General features: G+C 44.7%; 2 protein-coding genes across 3 annotated transcripts in view; both read left to right on the top strand.

Moving 5' to 3' along the window:
- Window positions 1–13,241, top strand: part of TMEM245 (transmembrane protein 245) — a 67,331-nt gene extending 54,090 nt beyond the window's left edge. The window contains exon 18 of one of the 2 annotated variants that reach the window (XM_079790072.1): window positions 7,672–13,241. In XM_079790072.1, the coding sequence (XP_079646198.1) occupies window positions 7,672–7,717 (46 nt within the window). In that variant the 3' untranslated portion in view covers window positions 7,718–13,241. The remainder of the gene's footprint in view (window positions 1–7,671) is intronic. The other variant, XM_079790071.1, reaches the window with a different exon arrangement.
- A 1,414-nt stretch (window positions 13,242–14,655) lies between these two features.
- The window catches only part of CTNNAL1 (catenin alpha like 1), a 55,332-nt gene continuing 48,791 nt past the window's right edge, over window positions 14,656–21,196 (top strand). The window contains exon 1 of the mRNA XM_079790074.1: window positions 14,656–14,902. Coding sequence (XP_079646200.1) covers window positions 14,756–14,902 — 147 coding nt within the window. The 5' untranslated portion in view covers window positions 14,656–14,755. The remainder of the gene's footprint in view (window positions 14,903–21,196) is intronic.

Below are 21,196 nucleotides of genomic sequence, written 5' to 3' on the forward strand. Positions count from 1 at the left end.
GGGCTGTGAAGGAATAGTCTCTACTGAGGCATGAGCTGTGGAACGTTTGGCTTCTCCTGGGAATTGATGTTACAGTGTGATAACAGCGGGTGGATGGTTGCATTTCATTAGGCAGACTTACCTTCTAGCTGCAGATGCAGGCACCGGTGGCTGAAAAGACCCATTTGCAAGACTCTTTCTATGTTCTGCCATCTGTCTTCAGACAGATGATCAACTGTCCACCTAAGGAGAGATGTAGGAGGGAGGACTCCCTGCCTTTAGTGGTGAATGCAGTGTGTGCTGGTGGTGAATGTCGCACAGCATTGGGCTTCCCACGACTTCGGGCTGATTCAGTCAGTAATCAGAACCTATCCCTTTCTCTTCCCTGTTAACACTGGGGCTGTTTGAAAGGACAAAAACGCGCCTACAATCATACGGCTTGGAGTACTTTCTTCATATTTTGACAGGATAATCAGACTTGATTTGATGTACGTATTTCACCCCTACCAAAGGCTGAGCAGCAATCTCTGAATATCAAAGCTCACAAAAACCTTAAGGCGGAAGCAGGAGACTATCCCAGGAACTCTTCCAGGAATGCTGTTCTCGGCATCGTTTTCCATTGCCCTCTGACACTCCCAAAGGTGACAATCGAATGTGGTCCTTTAGGAGCTCAGCTTTATCTTTCTCTAGGGAAGAGTTATTACTAACTCATTGCTGTTTTGAAGAGGTTTTTTTTTTTCTCTCATATTTTTGCAAAATGAGATACAAAGATATTCTTGAAAAACTTTACAGCTCCTGCCCTAGCTAGTTTGGCTCAGTGGATAGAGCGTTGGCCTGCGGACTAGAGGGTCCCGGGTTCGATTCCGGTCAAGGGCACATGCTTGGGTTGCAGGCTCGATCCCCAGTGGGGGGTGTGCAGGAGGCAGCTGATCGATGATTCTCTCTCATCATTAATGTTTCTATCTCTATCTCCCTCTCCCTTCCTCTCTGAAATCAATAAAAATATATATATTTTAAAAAATTACAGCTCCTGCAGCCCTTTACATTAAACCTCAGAATTTCAGTCGGGGTGTACTTCCCGTCATCTTAATTTGGTGTAATGAGGGGGAAAGAGAGAAATCTGGTTACTAGGGAGCTACTGGACTCACCCTCTGCTGACTGTTGCCTCTCCTTTGACTCTGTCGCTGGCACATTTCTTGAATCTGTTCACCCCTCTGTGTTCCCTGTGGGGTGACCCAGGGCTGGGGTTACCCTCAGGGGCCTTTTCTCTGGCCCCTGCCTCTCTAGTCTGGCTTCCCATATGGTCTACTTTCCATGGTGCGGCTAAGGGAGACCAAAGTTTTACCACCCAAAATATACCTTTTGGGGTATTGATTTTAAGCTAGTTATTAAGAAACAGAAGACTCAGAAAGAACCTTTGACTTTTCCCTCCTTACCAATCTAAAGGAATTCGGATAGAAAAACCTGCTTAAAGGAAAGGAACATCACCTTAGCATCTTATTATAAACTAAATGTGGCAGACAGGCAGAAGGCTAGCAAAGCCAGTGTGTTGAGCTTCCTTCTGTGCCCCATTGTCTCCGGGTGGCCCAGCAGGAATTGGTTTACAAGGGGTTTGCCCCCTCTCAGCTACCTATGAATTGCCTGCGTTTCCTTTGAAATCCCAAACCCCTGCCTCCCCTCCTTTGTCCGAAGTGGCATATAATCCTCAGGTGTCCTGTGTATCTTTGGGTCTCATATCTTATGACACCCCAAGTGTACACCTATAATAAATTGTAGACATGGTTCCTGTTGCTCTTTCTTATGTTAATTTGATTGTTAGTGCAGCTAGAAGAACTTAGAGGCGGGAGTGTTGCCAGTGGAAATGGGGTCCTCTCATGGACTCACAAGGAAAGCATTCTGGGTGCCCACATGTGGAAGGGTAAGGTGCAGTGGTAGGATTTATTGTAGAAGCAAAATCACTGTGAAAGAAGTCCAGCCTTGTCTTCATCAGGCTCAGAGCAAAGGCCAGCACCTTCATCCAGAGGGAGGTGCTTCCTCTGTGCTGTTGCTTCCGTCCCGTTCAGTCCCTGTCCCCATCCCGCTAGGTGAGCTTCTGTTCCCAGCTGTGCCCTGGCTGGTGCTTGGAGTCCAGTGGCTGTGGGGCCACAGGTGGCTGCTAGGGCTGCGTGGCTGTTATGAAGAGAGAATGTGTAAATAGGGCGAGTGTATGTTGGGGGGTAGGAAGGGGGGAGAGAGAGAAAGAGAGAGAGAAGGAAGGAGAGAGAGAGATCCCACATGCCCTTGTTAGGCTGATTATATTATCTCGTGCTTGGGAAGGACCAGGCACCCTTTTAGAATAACCAGTCCACTTCCCAGTCTTTCTTGGGCTGGCACTGGGCCCTCCCCCTACCCTATCCATTTCCTAGATCTTCTGGGGTGCTGTGTCCCTTATCCAGTCCAATCCTTTTCCCAGGCTAGGCTCTGCGGCCTTGTGATGACCGTCTTAGTTCCTACTGTGCATGCCTCAAAGTGGAAGCACCTCCCCCGTGCCACCTGGCTTCTGTGCCTGTACCCAGCAGAGGAATGTCCCTGCTCTTTTTATTCCTCCCCCTTCCCTGGTACCTGTAGGGATTAGGTCCCCAGGGTGGAGGATGCAGAGGTTCCCTGGGGAGCCTATGAATGCTGCAGTTTCCAGGTGAAGCAGGCTTATGATCTCATTCAGCTCCTCAGTTTATGATGCTCAACAATGTTGGGTTCCCTCTGCTCCCTTTATTAATATCTAGCTACCTATGCTAACATGAGGAAAGTTGTTTTTGCACCCCCACAAAGCCTCTCTGGTTTTTCTGAAGCATAAATGTTATGCTCCTCTGTACTTAAAATTCCCACAGTGGCTTTACATGGCCTTCAAGATAAAATGGAAACTTTTCATGGCTTCTTTCTGTCTACCTCTGCAGACTCCTCTCTCTGCTGCCCGCCTTACATTTTATTTTCTAGCCATCTTTAACTTGTTTCAGTTCCCTGAAGTCTGTGTCATCTTTGCACTTGTTTTCCCCTCTGAAAAGAATACTACCCCCTTTCTAGCCAAATCCAGTATCATGGTCTATACCTTTTTAATGAAAAGCATTGCTGGAACTCACTAGACTAGGTAAGATGTCCCTGCTGTGTGTCCCCATAGCATGTTGTACTTCTTCTATTGGAACTTAATACACAGTGTATAAATGTGTGCTTCATTAATTGTCTTTCTCACTAGTTGGTAAGCTTTCTGAAAGTAGGAGCTATGTCTGACTTCTTTACCACTGTTTTACCATTCCTAGCCTGGTGTTTGGCACATAGAAAGTGCTCAGTGAAAATTTGATGAGTTAATAGGTTAGTGAAACCAAGAGAAGATTTGATAAAAAGAATATTGCAATATAACCTTGAGGTTGAAAAAGACAGACGGAACATAGCAAACCTCAGTCTTAGAAGTTTATTCCATATCTGTTAGAAGAGAAGGTATGTGAATAGTGATGATATGATATAATAGTGATCACAGGTTTTGTACCTATGTGCTGGGGAGGGTTTAAGAAATACACACTCAGCTATGCCCAGCCAATGGAAGTTAAATTAGTCACTTAATGCTTTTTATTGGTTTTTTATTTTCAAATGTTCAAAGTTTATTCTGTTTCTCTGGGAGGCCAAGAGTCAACAGCTCTTGAGTTGTTAAATCAGAAAAGATTTAAAGATTTACATAAAACTGAATCTTCCTAAAAATCGCATTGAAACTTTAGGGCAGTGATGGCGAACCTATGACACGCGTGTCAGCACTGACACGCGTAGCCATTTCTGATGACACGCGGCCGCTGAGGCGGCCACATGCCAAGGATGAAACATTTGCTGCTCCTGAGGATGAAACATTTGCGAAATAATGTTTTTTCCTCAAAGTGACACACTACCCGAGTTATGCTCAGTTTTTTGGCAAGTTTGACACACCAAGCTCAAAAGGTTGCCCATCACTGCTTTAGGGGAAGCAGATCCCCAAACATTTTCCAAGGAGCAAAGGCTTGTGAATGGGAAACCACACTGCACATTGCCCGTTGCCCTTAAAGGAGCTCTAAATGCTCACAGCTGTCCTCTGTCCCCAGCTCATCCTGCATTGCTGGTTCCACCACCCTGGTTCTAAGGAGCATAATAATCCTTATGGTTTGGGAAAGAAGACTGTAATTTGGTAGTTTAGATAAGACATTCACCATTTTTAGAAATAATGTCAATGTAGTCTTTATTTCTTTTTTTCCCCTAATCTAGAGAGCTGCAATTTTATGAGCCCTCGAAATTAGTTAGCTCTGTGCCTCTTGACGAGGCCAGAAAGAAATCAGAGAAAGACAAATCCCTTATGATTTCACTTACATGCAGAATCTAAAAAAAGAAAGAAACCGCCCGACTGGAGTGGCTCAGTTGGTTGAGCGTCGTCCTGTGCACTGAAGGGCTGCCAGTTTGATTCCCTATCAGGGCACATACCGGGGTTGTGGGTTTGATCACCAGTTGGGGCACATATGGAAGGCAGCTGATAGATACCGGTTTCTCTCTCCCTTTCTTTCTCTCTCCCTCTCTTTCTTTCTCTCCCTTTTTCTCCCTCTCCCCCTTCCTCTCTCTAATAAGCATGTCCTAAGGTGAGGATTAAAAAATAAGTCCTCTTAAAAAATCAAACCAAACTTATAGATACAGAGAACAGATTGGTAGTTGCAGGGGGTGGGACAGATGCAGGGTAAGTGACCTGATTTTGTTTTGTAATTTTAGTTTAAATAAATTCAATTAAAATGTTTTTAAAGAAATTATTTCTGCATCTCTAGATTATGGAGTTTGTTTTCCAGGAGAAAATTGGAAGTTGGTTTAATATCAATGTTATGACTATAAGGTTTTACACACACACACCACCTTCACCAACCTAAACATCTAAAGAAGATATAATGTTGAGATGGAAAACTCTCAGTAACTTAAAAAACTCAGTAACTGAGTTTTCTCAGCTTGCTTAATTTTATTTTCTTTCTTCTGAGTGCATTTGGAGGCTTTCTTGGCCTGGAGGGAGCATTGAACAGTAGGTATGAATTTCAACATTAAGGCTAAGCTTACTTGTCAACAGAAGGCAGTCACCAGGCCAACCACAGTCTTAATCTTATTTCATGCCTCTTTGCCTGAGGCAGGACTTTCCATTCATCATCTGAGGAATTGTCTCATTAGAGATTCAGACTTGCAGGTAACTTAGAAATTTGAAAAGATGTCAGAGGATGAATTTAGAAACTTGTTGGGTGTTGGGAATGCTTTCTAGTATTGGCCAGTTTTTGGTTATTGGTTGTGAAGCCTTTCCAGGGGTTCCCAGAATTGAGTACTGCCTGGGATTGTCCTCTGCGACATTTGGTAGTCATCTTAGCCTCTATACAGGTGTTAAAACACAACTTTTGGGGGCGCTATGAAAAATAGGTGTATAAATAAATAGGTATCTAGAGCAATGGTTGTGGAGGGGGTAATTTTGCTCCTCTTAAGGGACATTTGGCAATGTCTAGAGACATTTCGATTGTCACAACTGTAGTAGGTAAAGGCGGGAATGCTGCTAAACATCTTATAATGCCAACAATGTCAATAGTGATGTTATTGAGAAGCCCTGACTTGATTAATAGACAGATTGGTAGATAGTAATATGTATAAAGCATCTATAATAATAAAAGCATAAAAAAAAAAAAAAGCATAATATGCGAGGGAAGCCCGGGTCCTGGGTGCCGGTGCCGGCAGCTGGGGGAAGGAAGGCCTACTCTTGCACAAATTTTGTGCATCGGGCCTCTAGTGTGTATATATAAATCTTAGTTTGGGGGAATTTTTCTCAGAGTTTCAAGTTATTTAAGGAAACAATTCATTTCGATTCCTAGGCCCATCAGCATATATTCAATATGGTGGTTTGGGCCACATCACACATAAACCCTTTCAAAACCGCCAGAGCCAGAGCCAGGAAGCTCAGCCATTACTCACAGCTGTTCCTTTGGAAGTAGAGCTGTGCTAGTTAGAGGCACGCTTCAGAGGCTGAGGGCACCACCCATTGGAAGAGCCTTGATGTAATCTCTGTACTGTACCATTTTACCTGGGCCCCTCTGGATTTTGAAGTACTCCCGGCATTGTACAAAAGGGTCAGTCTTTAATTTACCTCTGCCCTCTCTAGCTCACCCTCCTAAATATGTATATGAACTGAAAATTGGGAAGACAAAAAATGCACCTGAAGTTCAAAATTATTTGCTTTGCAAATTTTTAAGTAATTTGTATCTAATGACAACTTTTTGTCATCTTTTGTTTCCATAACTATGAGTGATTTCCTGAAGCTTTGTAACACTTTTCTTATATTCTATTTTAGGTCTATTTCTAATGAAAAAGTTAATCTTTTTAATTATAAGGTATGAAAATAAAAAGGGCTTTATTTGATAAATAATGTTAGAAGGAACAACGTGGTGTAGTGATGTGACTACAAATTAATATAGTATAGCTTGAAGACTTTAAAATTGTTTTGAAAACTAGCTTGTTGAGCTCAGATGTTCTTCTGCGGTCCTAATTGGTGATACTGCTGTGAAGGAGCAAGGTAACTTCTAGCTAAAAGGATGGCAATGAACTTCTGCTTCACACTTGTACCCTTTAAGATAGATTTAGCTTCATATAGCCCAAAACAAACAAACTCAAGAAACCACTGTCAGTAGAACTCAAATGACTTAAAAGAGCTAGAAGTTGATTTCTCTCACTTCTCTCTCGGGTGAAAGCGGTCCAGAGGCAGGCAGTCCAGGGCTGGTATAACTGTTCCACAACATCCAGCCGAGCCTCCCTCCTTGCTGTTGTGCCAGCCTTGGTGTGAGGTCTTTTCCTCTAAGGTGGGTGCTTGGGCTCATGTTCATTGATAAACTCTGACCTGGCCAGTTGGCTGCCAGCACAGATGCAGGCCTGACTGGGTGACGTAATCCTAGCTTGGGCATATAAATTATGTAGTAAAGGCAAATGAGCTACTACAGTCCTGAGGCAGGCGCCTCACAGGTGCAGCACACCACCGCTATACAGCCTAGATGTTACCTGCCAGTTAGTGATACGCACTTAGCTTGCCTATGTGGGTCAGACAGTTCAGTACCAGGCAATTTGGTGAAAAGACCTAACCTCATTTCTCCTTCCCTGAACCACATCCCTCAGAGCTTGGACTCTGCTGGGTCAGGTTTCCTGTTTTGTAATAAAACTTATTCACTTGGCTTTTGATCTTTGATCTTCCAGTGTTTTTCTCTAACATCCTTGTGTACACTTCTCAGCTGGCTAGAGTGGGGGAGGGAAGATCACCCTTCTCTTTAAGGACACTGCTGAGAAGTCACACTGCTCTTCCACTTACATCCCATTGGCTAGAACATAGTCACATGGTTGTTAATTTCAAGGGAAATAGTTTTTTGGATGGGAGATAATGGACTCAGCAAAAAATAACAACTCTGGAGTTCTTGTTACTAGCATACTTTGAAATAATACTCAAAATATCAACTCGTGATAATATTAAGAAAAATGACTATTATAACCTCATCAAGGCTCTCAGATTATAAAATAAGTTATTATTCCATTGCATTTAATTACTGGTTAGGTGCTGTTTTCCTCTCTTTTTTTAGTATCTCTGTGATTTCATTCTTCCTACCACCTCATTTCCAAAAGCAAAACGAATTTTATTTTTTCTTATAGGACTTTCCGTGACATTTCTGAAGATCTGAAATCTTCAGTAGACTGACATGGCTTCCGCTTCAGTGGTTTCTCTAGGAAGTTCAACCTTGACTGTGAGTTCAGCTCAGCTGTGTCTCCTGTCCTTTCGGCTGAGCCTAGCTCGCAGAGCCGGGGGAAGAAGAGGAGTCTCCTGGCCATCCTCCAGAATGCGTGGGCAAGAGCGAACTTGCTGTGAGCTGCTTTGCATTTTAAAGCACAGCTTTAGAGCTCCCAGATGTGGTTTGCTCACCTAACTGTTGCTAAGATGGCTTAGTTAAGAGTTTCAGTGTATACACTGGTACCATGGCTTGAAATTTACCCCCTTTGCTTATCTGTATTATTATAATATGTATTTATAAAGTTATTTTTTAAGAGCCCTAAACTACCTACTGTTGAAAGGACATACATGTAATTTTTCTCCTGTTTTAAGAAATCTGTTCATAAACTTTTCTACAACGGTCACTTTTCAATGAAAAGGGCTTTCACTTTTGAGTACGTAGTTGCTTGAGCAGGAAAAATGTGTCTGCTACCCTTTTCCCACAATGTATGGTCCTCTCTAAGAAGGAACCAGGCTCCCGTGGAAGGGCAGGTGGCTCACTTCAAGTTCAGTTGGTTGTGTGTTGCAACCCTAGGAGAGACAGACTGATTGAAGCTCTCTCTCCCCTTTCTTCTGCCTCCATCCCCGCATTACACTGTTGCCAAATTTCTAAAACTTGGCAGACCAATGGCATTGAAGTGAAATACACGTCCGCTGCTGTTAATGGTAACAATGTGATAGAATTCATGTGGTGATTTTTCTTTTTTCTTTCCAAATGTTTCAAGTGAAAAATCTCAGGTGCATCGGTACTCTGATTTGTTAAATGTATCCCTGTTTCACCATTTGGAACTCTGCCACTTGGTTACTTACAGACCAGAATTTTATATTTATGCAGTATTTTCCCATCACTTAGCACAGTGCCTTGCACATGAGACTCTAGATGAATGCCTGTTGACATACATTGTAACTTCTTAAACTTATCAGATATCACAATAACCAGGATAGTGCTTTACATTTTACAAAGTCTCCTTGCCTGTAATTATTTCACAACAACTTCACATAACCTTTCATACAGCATTATGTTGTTTTATAACAGTTTCACACAGATGATGAAGCTAAGGTTCAGAAAACTGACGAACTGAAAGTCATAAAGTTCAGTAAGATTTGGCCTCCTATCTTCTGACTCCGTAAGTCTGCAAACTCTGCGTATGCCGTAGTGTTTCTTCTACTACTTTCCAGTTTTCCGTGCTGTGAGATGCCAGTAGAATAGGTGTCCTTGGACTTGTCCTCCTGTTCCCGAGGGCTGGGACTAGAACCCAGCTCTGCGCTCTGTGCCCTTGCCGCCGTATAAAACAGTCCTCACGCTCTTTCTCTGGCCCTGGGGGAATGTGGAGGAGAAAGGCTTCTTAAGCATCAGAGGTCACCGCTTTGGAAAACACTTAAAAGGAGAAATTATTTTACCTCAAAGACTTTTTCACTAAAGAGCACAGTTAGTATAACTAGCTTAAATTTATTCCGATATTAAGAAAAGCTCCATTTAGAAGAGAGGCTCCCGTGAAGTCTTTGTTTATACCGTAGACTCTGTGCACATCTCTAATTTTTCCTATGAACCCTTCAACAATTGTCATTTGATATAACACCAATGTTACGTTTGGCCACTAATTGCTTTCCTTAGTTCGTTGCTTAATCAGTTATTCAGTAAAACATTTGCTAAGAGTTTGCCAAACTCTAGGCCCAAGCCAGGCACTGTACAGGGTGCTGTAGGGGATAACTCGTAAGCAGGCCTTCTCTTTCGGTAAATCTTAGCCAGATCATGTGTATTGCCAAAATAAAAAATTTGCATTAAAGGGGTTAAAAAAGAAATCGGGTTTGTATCTGTTAATTGTATACTGGTAAGTTTATAGCTGTAATTTGCACGCATTCACAAGAGGTAAATGTTGTACACAATGAGTTGGGTGCCTATACAGATTATGTTTTTTCAAAGTGCTTTTAGCGGTACAAAGTGATATTGTGAAAAACTAAACTTGAGCTAATGTGTGGCTGTAGCTGATTACAATTATTCATTGGAATACCAGATTGTTAGAGGGGGCACTCTGAGCACTAAGAGACTAGGTTAGAGCTGCCAAAATGAGCAGTGATGTAATGTCACCCTGGAATAGCAGGAACAGAGGTGTCCTCGTGCTACCCAGACCTGATCAGGAACTGAAGTGGCCCCAGCACTGCAGCAGCTGCATAAGGACGGGGAGGCTGGCCGGCTAGGGGAGGGCTTCCTGGAACCCTCACAAACATGCCCCTCAGGAGCAGTGAGGTTGTGCAGAACCTTCACAGAGCATAGAGATCAAGTGGTATGAAAAGGTAGGAGTCTCAAGCTCCAGTTTTAAAGATGACCAGCCCTCAGGTTCTCAGTTCGGATCTGACCCAGAAAGAGGGAGAAAATGCATCGATGAAGTAGAAGTAGCTTCAGTAAAAACTGAGTTCAGAAATCCCATCACAGTGTCTTGCATTTTACAGCTCGATTAAAGATTAGTGTTAAGTTCGCATTCACTATTCGGTTATAAACTAAATGGAGGAGACAAAAACTCTCCACACAAACGTGCTCCTCTCTTTCTCAGAGAACAGGAGTGTTGTATTTAGCATAAACTCCATATATAAGTCCTGCTTCAGTTCCAAAATTCTTACCATACTCTCTGTTCCTGGAAGTGAGCTGTCAGACTGCTTTAGATTCCAGTCTTATTTATTTTTTTCCATTTGCAAGGAATCCTAACACCCCCTTCCATTAGAGGTGGTGAGCTGGCAGAGGGTTCCCTTGACCTCTGAGACTGGTGTAGAGCGACCCTGGGCAGTGGGAACATACCCAAGAATTGTTATGGAGATGCTATATTTAAACAAATTCCGTAGCTCTTGGAAATGGCAGCTGTTTATTCCAGTTAAAAAGGGCTGCTCCAGGGCTTACAGATAAAATCCTCTGGCTGACCTTGGTCTTAGCAGGAACCCATCAGTGACCCTTCAGGACTTCCTAGTACCACTAGTTCTCACTTACATTGTATTTAGCGTTTCAGGAAGTGTCCCTGCTGGGTAAGAAATACTCAGAAATTCAGTCCATGAGGGTTAGATTAGAGCAAAGCAATATTTAGGTGAGCTATCCAGAGCTTTCCACCCCAGGTTTATAGGAAAAACCCCTTCGGGACTTCCCATACTCTGGTCCTGTCCTGAGGGTCTCCCAAGACCCTTACAAGAGTTGTACAGTAGGCACTTCACAGTGGAAATAGCCTCTGACAGTAAACTTCCAAATGCTAGTTCCAGCTGAAAATAAGTACTTTTGTTTTTATTAACTTGTTGCCTTTACATAGTTTGCAATAAAAATATATTCATTTAATTAATTTACCGAGGACCTGCAAAAAATGTGCATACTATCTGCAACACTGAGCAGTTGTTTTTTGATAGACTTGATTTACAGTTCTTTTATTTTTAGACTGTCTATTGGCATCACAGACATTCTGTGCTAGAATGGGCCTTATATAATTAGGTGGTTTTGTCGTTTTCTAGAGAAGGGAACAAATCCAAAGGTCCGAGCGGCTTTTCTAACACACACAGCCAGTTAGTAACAGAATTCAGAGTAGAGTACAGTTCTCTTTTCACCCAGTCCATTGTTCTACTTCTCTTTCCCTTTTCCTCATAATCGAGTAGCTTTTGGAAAAACGTGTTTCTTGTAGCAGTTGTTCAAATGGATGTTATTAGGTGGTATCAGAGAATAAAGTGTGCATGGGGGAGGGGACTCCAAGGTCAATTAAAATTGAGACATGCTGGGTTTGTTTTCTTTCTGTAGGACTTCTCAGAGTTTTTGATGTGCTATTATATATTGTGAATTTATGAGGGGACAAAGACTGTGTTTACTTAGATTTATTTGACCTTGAACTTCGGCGCCATCCTTCCTTTTCTCAGAGCATCTCAAAGTACTACTGGTCCTTTGGGAAACATAGCTGTAACAGTGAGTTTACAGCTTTTGTAGAAGACATCCTTAGTGGAATTTCTGAAAAGTATATCTGTTACCATGGTACCCTGTAATCGTTAACAAATCTCAAAGTTTACTGAGAATACTAGAAAGAAAACATACTTGCCCTTTGGAGCTATATGTAAAGTATAGAGAGTCTTACCACCTATGGTACGTAAAATCAGTATTTGTGTTTAGTTTTTTCAAGTTTTTCAAGGATCTGTTAATGTGCAGATACAGTGGTGACATATTGATATTACATTGTAATAATGCTTTTGTATGGCACTTTATAGTTTTCAGATTGTTTTCATAACAACCCTGTGAGATAGGCAGGTGTTAAGTATTATCAGATGAGGCATTGGAGGCTCAGAAAGGTTTTTGTGATTTTTTTTTTCCCCCCTGAAGTTTATAACACAAAGTAATGGAGCCAGAATTCAGTTTCAGAATTTCTGACTCCAAGTCCAGAGTTATTCGCACCTGGTTTCTTGTTTTTTTTTTCCAGCTTTATATTTTACAATGAAAGGTGTGGAAGCAATTCTTAAAGTAACATCATTTTGGCTTATTATCAAACACTGTTTCTTCTTTATTGCAGTGACTCAAAATTTAACTACTATTACAGCTATCCCAAAGAAAACCCTCCTTTTGTCCCTTGCACTGCCAATTTGTTTAGGTGACTGGAGTGTATAACAGGCACCATTTGATTTTGAAACCAAAATTGGATATGTAATTGTGATTGCTTATGTAATTTTGGGAAATGTACCATCTCTGCATTCTCAGAAAAAGTAGAGATGAGATGGTGTGAAAGTAAAAAAAGAATATTCAAATACAATACACCTCTGTTCTCTCACAAATGCTGTTTCTTAGCTTTAACTTGCTTTGACAACCTACTGATGTAAGTACTTTGTAAATGTAAAATATTTATATTTTGAAATAAAATAACTGGTGTTGAATGAATCAGGTGGTAAACGTAGTCTCATTTATGTTGAGAAATTTGATCGTTTGTGAAGTCAGACTTTCACAAATACACTGTCTCTTGGGTCCTAATCTTCTTTGGCACCACTGCTTACACTGAAGTTTTATGAAATAAGGGTCACTTACAAAAGGAAGATGCATGTGGGGAGTGGATGCTGGGCACCTTAAAGAGGTAAAAGGATCCAAGGCTGAGTTTGGAGCCCTCGGTACACAGGATAAGGTGGCCTTAAGGTGGGTGGATAAGGAAATGATGAGGTGGATGGCTGAGGAGTAAGCAACCAGAGGGGGGGAAAGTTGTATAAAGGAACTGTACCTTTTGAATGAACAAAATAAGCCTAAGTTAAGGCTATATTCAATACCAGAGACATAGGTGCAGCCCTGGCATCTATGCCAGGCAGCTCCAACCTGGAAGATGGAGCTGAACCCACAGTGGAAGTCCTGTGAAACACCTATCGGTGATGATTGCAAAAGAGCTTGCTGACACCTCGAGTTGGTGGTGTTGAGCTCATCAACCTGACATTATGGATGGAGAAATGATCCTGGCTGAGGTGTAAGGGTGACTAGCCAGTAACAGTTTTTAAAAAATATATATATTTTATTGATTGTTTTTTTACAGAGAGGAAGGGAGAGGGATAGAGAGAAACATCCATCAGCTGCCTCCTGCACACCCCTACTGGGGATGTGCTAGTAACCAAGGTACATGCCCTTGACTAGAATCAAATCTGGTACCCTTCAGCCTGCAGGCTAAGGCGCTATCCACTGAGCCAAACCGGTCAGGGCCAGTCACACAGTTTTCTACTCTAATGGTTTCTCGTTGGCAGACGATGCCTGTTCACAAAGCATTTCTACGTGCATCTCAGCCTGTTGCATAAGGCTAGACCCTTCAGAGCGAGTGTGCTCCTGACAACCTCCTTTGGCTTTGCCCTGGAATCCATAGGCAAGGGGTATTCAGCTCCCCCATTCCAATCCCGCAGGGGCGCTGTGCTTCTCAGCCTTACCCTTACGCGAGTTTAGTCAGAAGTAAACACTAATGATCGTTTCAGGCAATGAACAGCTGTTAAACTGTTCTGTGCTAGGCAACAGGAGAAAAATAATTTGGAAAAGTAGTTTTAAAAAGTAATAGTATTGCCCTAACCGGTTTGGCTCAGTGGATAGAGTGTTGGCCTGCGGGCTGAAGGGTTCCAGGTTCGATTCCGATCAAGGGCATGTACCTTGGTTGCGGGCACATCCCCAGTAGGGGGTGTGCAGGAGGCAGCTGATCGATGTTTCTAACTCTCTGTCCCTCTCCCTTCCTCTCTGTAAAAAATCAATAAAATATATTTTTTAAAAAGTAATAGTATTGTACTGTAGGTGAAGCTTTTTCATACGCTCTATTTAATTTCCTTTTCAAGAGTAATTCCGAACAATAGCCTGAAAGATACCCAGTACTCCTTAATTGCATAATCAAATATTTCATCTTCAATCCAGCTCAAAGTATTGTGAGAAAGTCGCAAAAGGAGCCGCGTGGAGGGGAAATGGGACCTCTGAAGCGCTATTACTAGTGGAATTCCCGCCGCAGGGCAAACGCTCTCCCTTCAGACTTGACTCTGGTTCTGCCCTACTAGGTAGTTTCAATCCCAGCGCAGCTTCTACACATTGTCGCCGAATGGGAGTGAGAACGACTCAGCGATCCCAGGACGGGAAGCTTTGCCGGGGACGGTTGTCCTGGTCGTGGTCAGAGGCCGCGGGAGGCCCTCAGGTGACCTGTTTAGTCCAGTGGGGCGAGACGTGCGTGGGAACCACTGCAGAGCGGTCTCCGGAGACAGACGGGGCGGGGCCCGGGTTAGGGGCGGGGCTTCGGGGCGAACCCGACCGAAGCGCGTTGGTGCGAGGTGGGGGCGGGGCCGTGCCGGGGGCGGGGCTCGGCGGCGGCAAAGCGGGACGGGGCGGGGCGGGGCCGTGCCAGGGGCGGGCCCGGGCGGGGGCGGGGCCTCCGGCGGCGCGGGTGCCTTGCCGCCGCCGCGGGCGGGCTGGCTGGCAGGCGGCGGGCCCGCAGTGGCGCGGCGTCCGAGCTGTGCGACCGGGGGATGGCCATGGCCGCCTCTCCGGGCCCCGCCGGCGTTGGCGGCGCCGGGGCCATGCCAGGCTCCGGCCCATCCAGCTTCGGCTTCGACTCGGGACTCGAGATCAAAACTCGCTCGGTGGAGCAGACGCTGCTCCCGCTGGTTTCCCAGGTAAAGTGGCTCCCGGCGCGGCCCCTCGGCTCCTGTGGCCGCGGCCCGCGATGGCGGCGGCGCTCGCGCTGCGGGGCCGGCCGGAGGCAGCCGCTGCCCCACATTCCGCGCCCGCACGACGGCGTGCGTGTCCGACCTCCTGTCGGGGTTGGGGACCCGCCTGGGCGGAGGCGGCGGGAGCCGGGACCCTCCGAAATCAGGAGGCGAGGCCGAGGGGGCTGAGCGCCCGGGAGGCGGCGGGGGCGCGGATCCCAGTGCGGACCGAGTGCCGGCCAGCAGGTGCGCCGCCGGCCTGTCCCCCTGGACCCGCTTCGGGGCTGCGGCTCCGGCGTCCCGGGCCCCGCGAGCCCCCCGCGGAGGGAGGGCAGCCGGACCCGGCTCCCCGGAGGCAGAGAGGAACCTGGCCGGGGCCCCCCGCTGGCAAATAGGGACCCTCCTCGTTGCCCCTTTGTAACCCGCTGCCGGCTCCCGTTTGCATCCCCAGCTCAAACCTGGACTGTTGGCCGCTCTGGCGGGGGGTCCCTGCCCGCCTCCAACTCCAGCGCGCTCCCCGCGGCCTTTGTCCCTTTCCCCCGCCGGGGTGCGTGCGGCTCGCCCGGCTCCCGTTCACCGGGGCCGCCCTGCCCCTTCCCCTAACCTGCCAGCTCACTCCACTGGCTTTTGTCCGGCCTCGGGGGAGTGAAGTGAAGGACTGTCTGATAGTTCATCCGGATACACATTTTTTTTTTTTTTTTTTGCCAAATTTCACTTGGGATTTATTGTACTTGCTGGTCCTAACAGAAGTCTGGAATCAGCTCATTGATGCGCTTAGTTTCAGAGAAGTTTTTGTTACCGTGAGCCGAGCTGTGGGCCGCCCGAGGGCTCGAATTCCTCACCTAGATCAGTTGTGTGCCAAGGACTGGGTGTGTGTGTGTGTGTGTGTGTGTGTGTGTGTGTGTGTGTGAGTGTGTGAAGAATTCTGTGCCTGGGGGCGCGCGTTGGCGTTGTGTGACTCACAACTAGAATGCAACGTCCTGATGACTCACTCGTATTGCCGAAATTTTTCGAGGTGGAGGGAATCTTCAAGACTACCTGGCCCTACATTTTTTAGAAAAATCCTTTCTTACAGCATCCTTGACACCTGGTCGCCAGTCCCTTCTTGAAACGTGTTTCAGTGATGGGAAGCCGGGAGCAGGTCCGTAGAGTTTTAAATGCCATCTCTTCTCCATCCCACTCCTGCAAACACTTGAAGTCAGCAGTCACACATGTCCCTAGGTCCCTGTGCTGCTGATTAAATGAACAGCTCCATTTTCCTTCCTCATTTTAGCCTGGCTAACAAAACAGGTAATGAAATACACCTGACGAGCTCCCCTCCCCCCACCCTGTCCATGTCTGAGAGAAGCACTGACTCGTGGGAAGGATTGCTAGGATCACTTAGTTGTATCTGCACTGCCCCTGCCCTCAAAAGAATACCACCACCACCGATACAACCACCCCCCCCAGTGAGAAATAGGGGAGTAGTTTTAGGAGACACGGAAATAAGAGAGTAGTGGGAGTTCAAGTTGACAGGATTTTATTCATTTATTTAACATTGACTCTACGACAGGCCATGTTCTAAGCACTTTATAAATATTAACTCATTGTCATACAATCCTGTGAGGTAGATAGATGTTTATTCTCATTATATGGCTGAGGGAACGGAGAAATAGTGAAGTTAAGTAACTTGTCATGGGACTGAACTATAAACGTCAAACTGGTATTTGAACCCAGGCAGCCTGGCTCTGGGGTCTAGGGTCTTAGCAACTGTGGTTTCTAGCAATTGGAAGCAGTGATGAGGTCAGCTAGGAGTAGGTTCAGAGAAGAGAGTCTACAATGGAAAAACAAGCTCTGGAAGGCTGTAATCTGAAGAAATGGTAACTTTTCACAGTATCACTGCTAAAAAAACGTATCAGTCCTACAGCTGTGCCTTGTGTAATTCTGGGGTAAAAGAGGGTGGAGGGAGGAGGAGAGTGGAGGAGGAATGTATAAATCGCTGCTGAGAGTTAACTAGAGGTCAATGCCAAAGAGGGAAATGCCAGTTTTTTTCCTTCCCTATTAAAGACTCATTCAGGCCCATAGCTGAGGTTCTGCATCCCACACGTTACATAGCCACGGCAATATCTTTAGCACAATACCATGACTGATGATCCTGATAGACTGTACTCAACAAGAAAAAAGTTAAATTATGCTTAACATGAAAAAAAAAAAGAGTATAAAGCATAGCCAGAACGCTGTTAACAAAACAGGAACGTGTGGAGTACAATTAAATGTGATTTTTGCCGGCCTGTGTGGCTCAGTGGTTGAGCATCGACCCTCGAACCAAGAAGTCACCACCAGTTTGATTCCTGGTCAGGGCAGAAGCTCAGGTTGCGGCCTCGATCCCCAATAGAGGGTGTGCAAGAGGCAGCAGATGGATGTTTCTCTCTCACGGATGTTTCTACCCCTCTCCCTCCCTCTCTAAAAATCAATAAAAACATTTCTTTTAATAAAATGATTTTTAAGTTTTGGTGAATGTTAGCATATTAAAGCTGCAGCTCTCTAGAAAACTCATGTCCAAGAATCTCCTTTTCTAAGGATGCTGCGTTATTATGCAACTCATGTTTCATCATCTTATCCAAAAAAATATTTCAAGCATTTTAAGAAAGCATTTGTCGTGTGCTTACTAGTTGCTGCTTTTTGAGGGTCTTGTATTCTAGCTGGGAGACGGGTGTACAGAATAGCACATCAAGTGTCAAATGGACATTGTCAGTAGTAAATGCTCTAGCCCTAGCTGGTTTACTCAGTGGCTAGAGTGTGGGCCTGTGGACTTAAGGGTCCTGGGTTTGATTCCGGTCAAGGGCACATGCCTGGGTTTCGGACTCGATCCCCAGTAGAGGGCATGCAGGAGGCAGCCGATCGGTGATTCTCTCTCATCATTGATGTTTCTCTCTGTCTCTCCCTCTCCCTTCCTCTCTGAAATCAATAAAAATAGATTTTTTAAAAATAGTAAATGCTCTAAGAGCTCAGAGGAGGCATGGATGAGTCAGGAACGATGCCATAGAGGAGACAGAGTCTTGAGGTGAACAAGTAGGGCTAGCACTGTACAGTTTAGTGAGTTTCTATTCTGATGCCATCTAACCTCTCTGACTCTCCAAGTGAAAAGTTCGGGATTACTGGCCTTATTCTAGGAATGCAAGGTTGAGTCAGCATTAGACAACTATAAACAATTTCCTGCATTCACATATTAGAAAAGATGTATTTTCTTATCAGTAGATGCAGAAAAAGCATTCAATTAAATTCAACTTCTAAGCATGATAAAAAGCACTTAAACTAATAACAGAAGAGAACTTCCTTAACCTGATAAAGTGTATTTGCAGAAAACCTTCAGTTAACATCATAGCAATAAGTTTTAAAAAAATGTTTTTTAGTCCTTACCAAGGATATGTTTTTATTGATTTTAGAGAGAGAGGCAGAGAGATAGAGAGTTGAGAGAAATAGCGATGTGCCCTGAAGGGGAATTGAACCTGCAACCCTTTTGGTGTACAGGACAGCGCTCCACCCACCCAACTGAGCCACCTGGCCAGGGCTCGACTGGATTTTTAAAGGTGGAATTTGATAAAGGTAATCCTAAAATTTATATGAAAGAGTAAAGAGCCAAGAATAGCCAGAAGAGAAGCAAAATGGGTGGACTTACTCTACCAGATTTCAAAAGTTGTTATAAAGCGATCACAAATTAAGACAATGTGGGTATAAGGATAGAGATGGACAAATAGAGTAGTGAAACGGAATGCGAACCTAGAAACAGATCCACACATACATGTAAACTTGGTAAATCACAGAATTAGCTCTGCTCGTCAGTGGGAAAAGGAAGAAATTTTATAAAAAACGGGTCTGGACCCTGGCCAGTGTTCTCAGTGGTTAGAGCATCAGCCCAAGCACCGAAGGATTGCAAGGTTGATTCCCTGTCAAGGGCATGTATCTGGGTTGCATGTTTGCTCCTGCCCCAAATTGGAGTGACTAGGGGAGGCAACCAGTTGATGTGTGTCTCTCACATCGATGTTCCTCTCTCTCTCTCTCCTCCTGCCTCCCTCCCTTTTACTCTCTGAAAAGCAATGGAAAAAAATGTCCTCAGATGATGATTAACAACAACAGCAACAAAAATAATGATAATAAATAAAAAATAATGGGTTGGGGGCAATTGGTTATCTAAATAGAAGCACGTGAAACTGGATCCATACCCCTAAGAGAAACTCCTATGTATGTGTTAGAGACATGGATTAGAATTTTTGGCCTTTTTTTTTCCTTTACTTCTTATGGCCCCAAACAGGAAACAACCCAAATGTAGGATGTTTAAATAAATTGTGCTACGTTCATACAATGAGATACTCTACAGCAGTGAAATGAATGAACCGTGGGTATAATTATCTATATGGATGGGTCTCAAAAAACATAGTGTTGAATGAAAAAAAATTAAAGGTTCAAAATGTAGCAAAACAAAACCATATGTCATTTAGGGATATAACACTTGTGCAGTAGTTATAATAAGGGAAGGATGAGCACCAAATTGGGACAGTGTTCTTTCCCGGGGGAGGGAGTGATAAATAAAGGGAGGGGCCCACGGGCACTTGGGTTGTCCGAGGTACTGACAGTGTTTGCTTCAGCTCAGCGGTGGTTGCATATGTCTTCCTTTCGTTTCTTCAAACTGTACGTGCATATGTTATATGCACTCATTTGCTACACATTTTCTAACTCAGACCATTTTTTAAAAAGCTCTGGGCTAAGTCCCAAACATATTTTCTGCAGAATAACTCCCCACCTCCTTTAATAATCACTTTATTCTTCCTGTCAAAACTCCCACTCCCAGTCTTAAAATGTTTTTATGCAAGGAAGGGAAGGGGGGAATCTGCCACCCAGCTCCACCCTGGCGTGGAATGTTATTCTACCACCCACTAGTCTTTTCCTGTCGGTGATGGATTTACTTCATTCTCCATTGTGCAGACCCTTCACAGTTCTGAGTAGCTCGCCCTGTCTTCCCATTTCTCTCCGCAGGGTCCTGGAAACTTTTCAGGATCCTTGTCTCACTAAGCTGGAGATAACCAGGGTACGTAGGGGGCCCTCTTTGCTGATTTGTGTATGTGAATATATGTGTGTTTTTAATTGCAAAGATAAAACACACAAAATTCAAACACTGCAGTGGTGTATAAAGTAAGCATAATTGCCCCTTTTTCTTACTCTTAAAGCATCTCCCATGATTTGGTGTATTTTCTTTCATAGTGGTTTCTATAGTTGATTAGCTGATTTTTATGTCTAATGATTTTAAGCATTTACTGATGAGTGTCGAGGGAAGAATGTCCGGCCTTAAGAAAAGCCTCATAGGAGTTTATTTGAGTCAAAGTGACGGCAATTGCCAGGAAGCCAAACCTCAACAGATTGAGAAAATGCTCTGGAGGATGGCAGTTTTGCAGCTTATTTTATACACTAGTAGCCCATCGCGTGATATTGCGAGCAGCAGGCCGCCCACCGCTTCCACGGGAGCCGGGAGGGAGCCACGCCGATTCCGTGGGAGGCGGGCCCGCCGTCTCCTCTCCGGGCTGGGCCGGCCCCCTGTCCCCCAGAGACCCTCCACGGCCGCCACCCAGAGGCCGCCCCCCCAGGACTGGGGTACTCCGCTGGGCTGAGGGGACTGGGCGCCACCATCTGTGGCTATGGGCGCTGCCATCTTTGTGACGGAGTGATGGTTAATTTGCATATTGCTCTTTTCTTAGATAAAGAATCAAAGGAGACCCAAGGGGGGGGGCGGGTGAGGGTTACATGAAATCCACAGATTGTAGATTAGGGAGGTGGGAGAAAGCAAAGTAGGGAATCTGAGATTAGATAAAAAGCAAAACAGAGACACATACTTCTTTTACAGTGGTGGGTACAGGACAGAACACAGCACAGAAGGTTATGTGGGCAACAAGATAACAATGTGGTCTGTGCTTGGTGCCTGTGCTGTGCCTTCGAGGCTCCGGAAGAGATTTTCTGACATTCCAGAGGTATGTTATCTTAGATGCGCAAAGACAAGAGACAGTTTCTTTATCTCTTGTCTTTGCACATCTTAGATAACGTACCTTAGGAATGCTACACATGACTACCCACCATGACCGCTATTAGTTAGGAATTTTTACGTTCAGACCGCCCTGTGTGTTTACTTTCGGTCACTGGGTTTGTAAGGCCCTCCATGCAGGCTTCCCCTGAGCTTGTCAGGTTTAGTATGAGGCCCAGGAGTTAAACCCAGAGACAAACTTCTCTGCCCTG

This window comes from Cnephaeus nilssonii, assembly GCF_951640355.1.
Source record: "Cnephaeus nilssonii genome assembly, chromosome: 14".
Taxonomy (NCBI): domain Eukaryota; kingdom Metazoa; phylum Chordata; class Mammalia; order Chiroptera; family Vespertilionidae; genus Cnephaeus; species Cnephaeus nilssonii.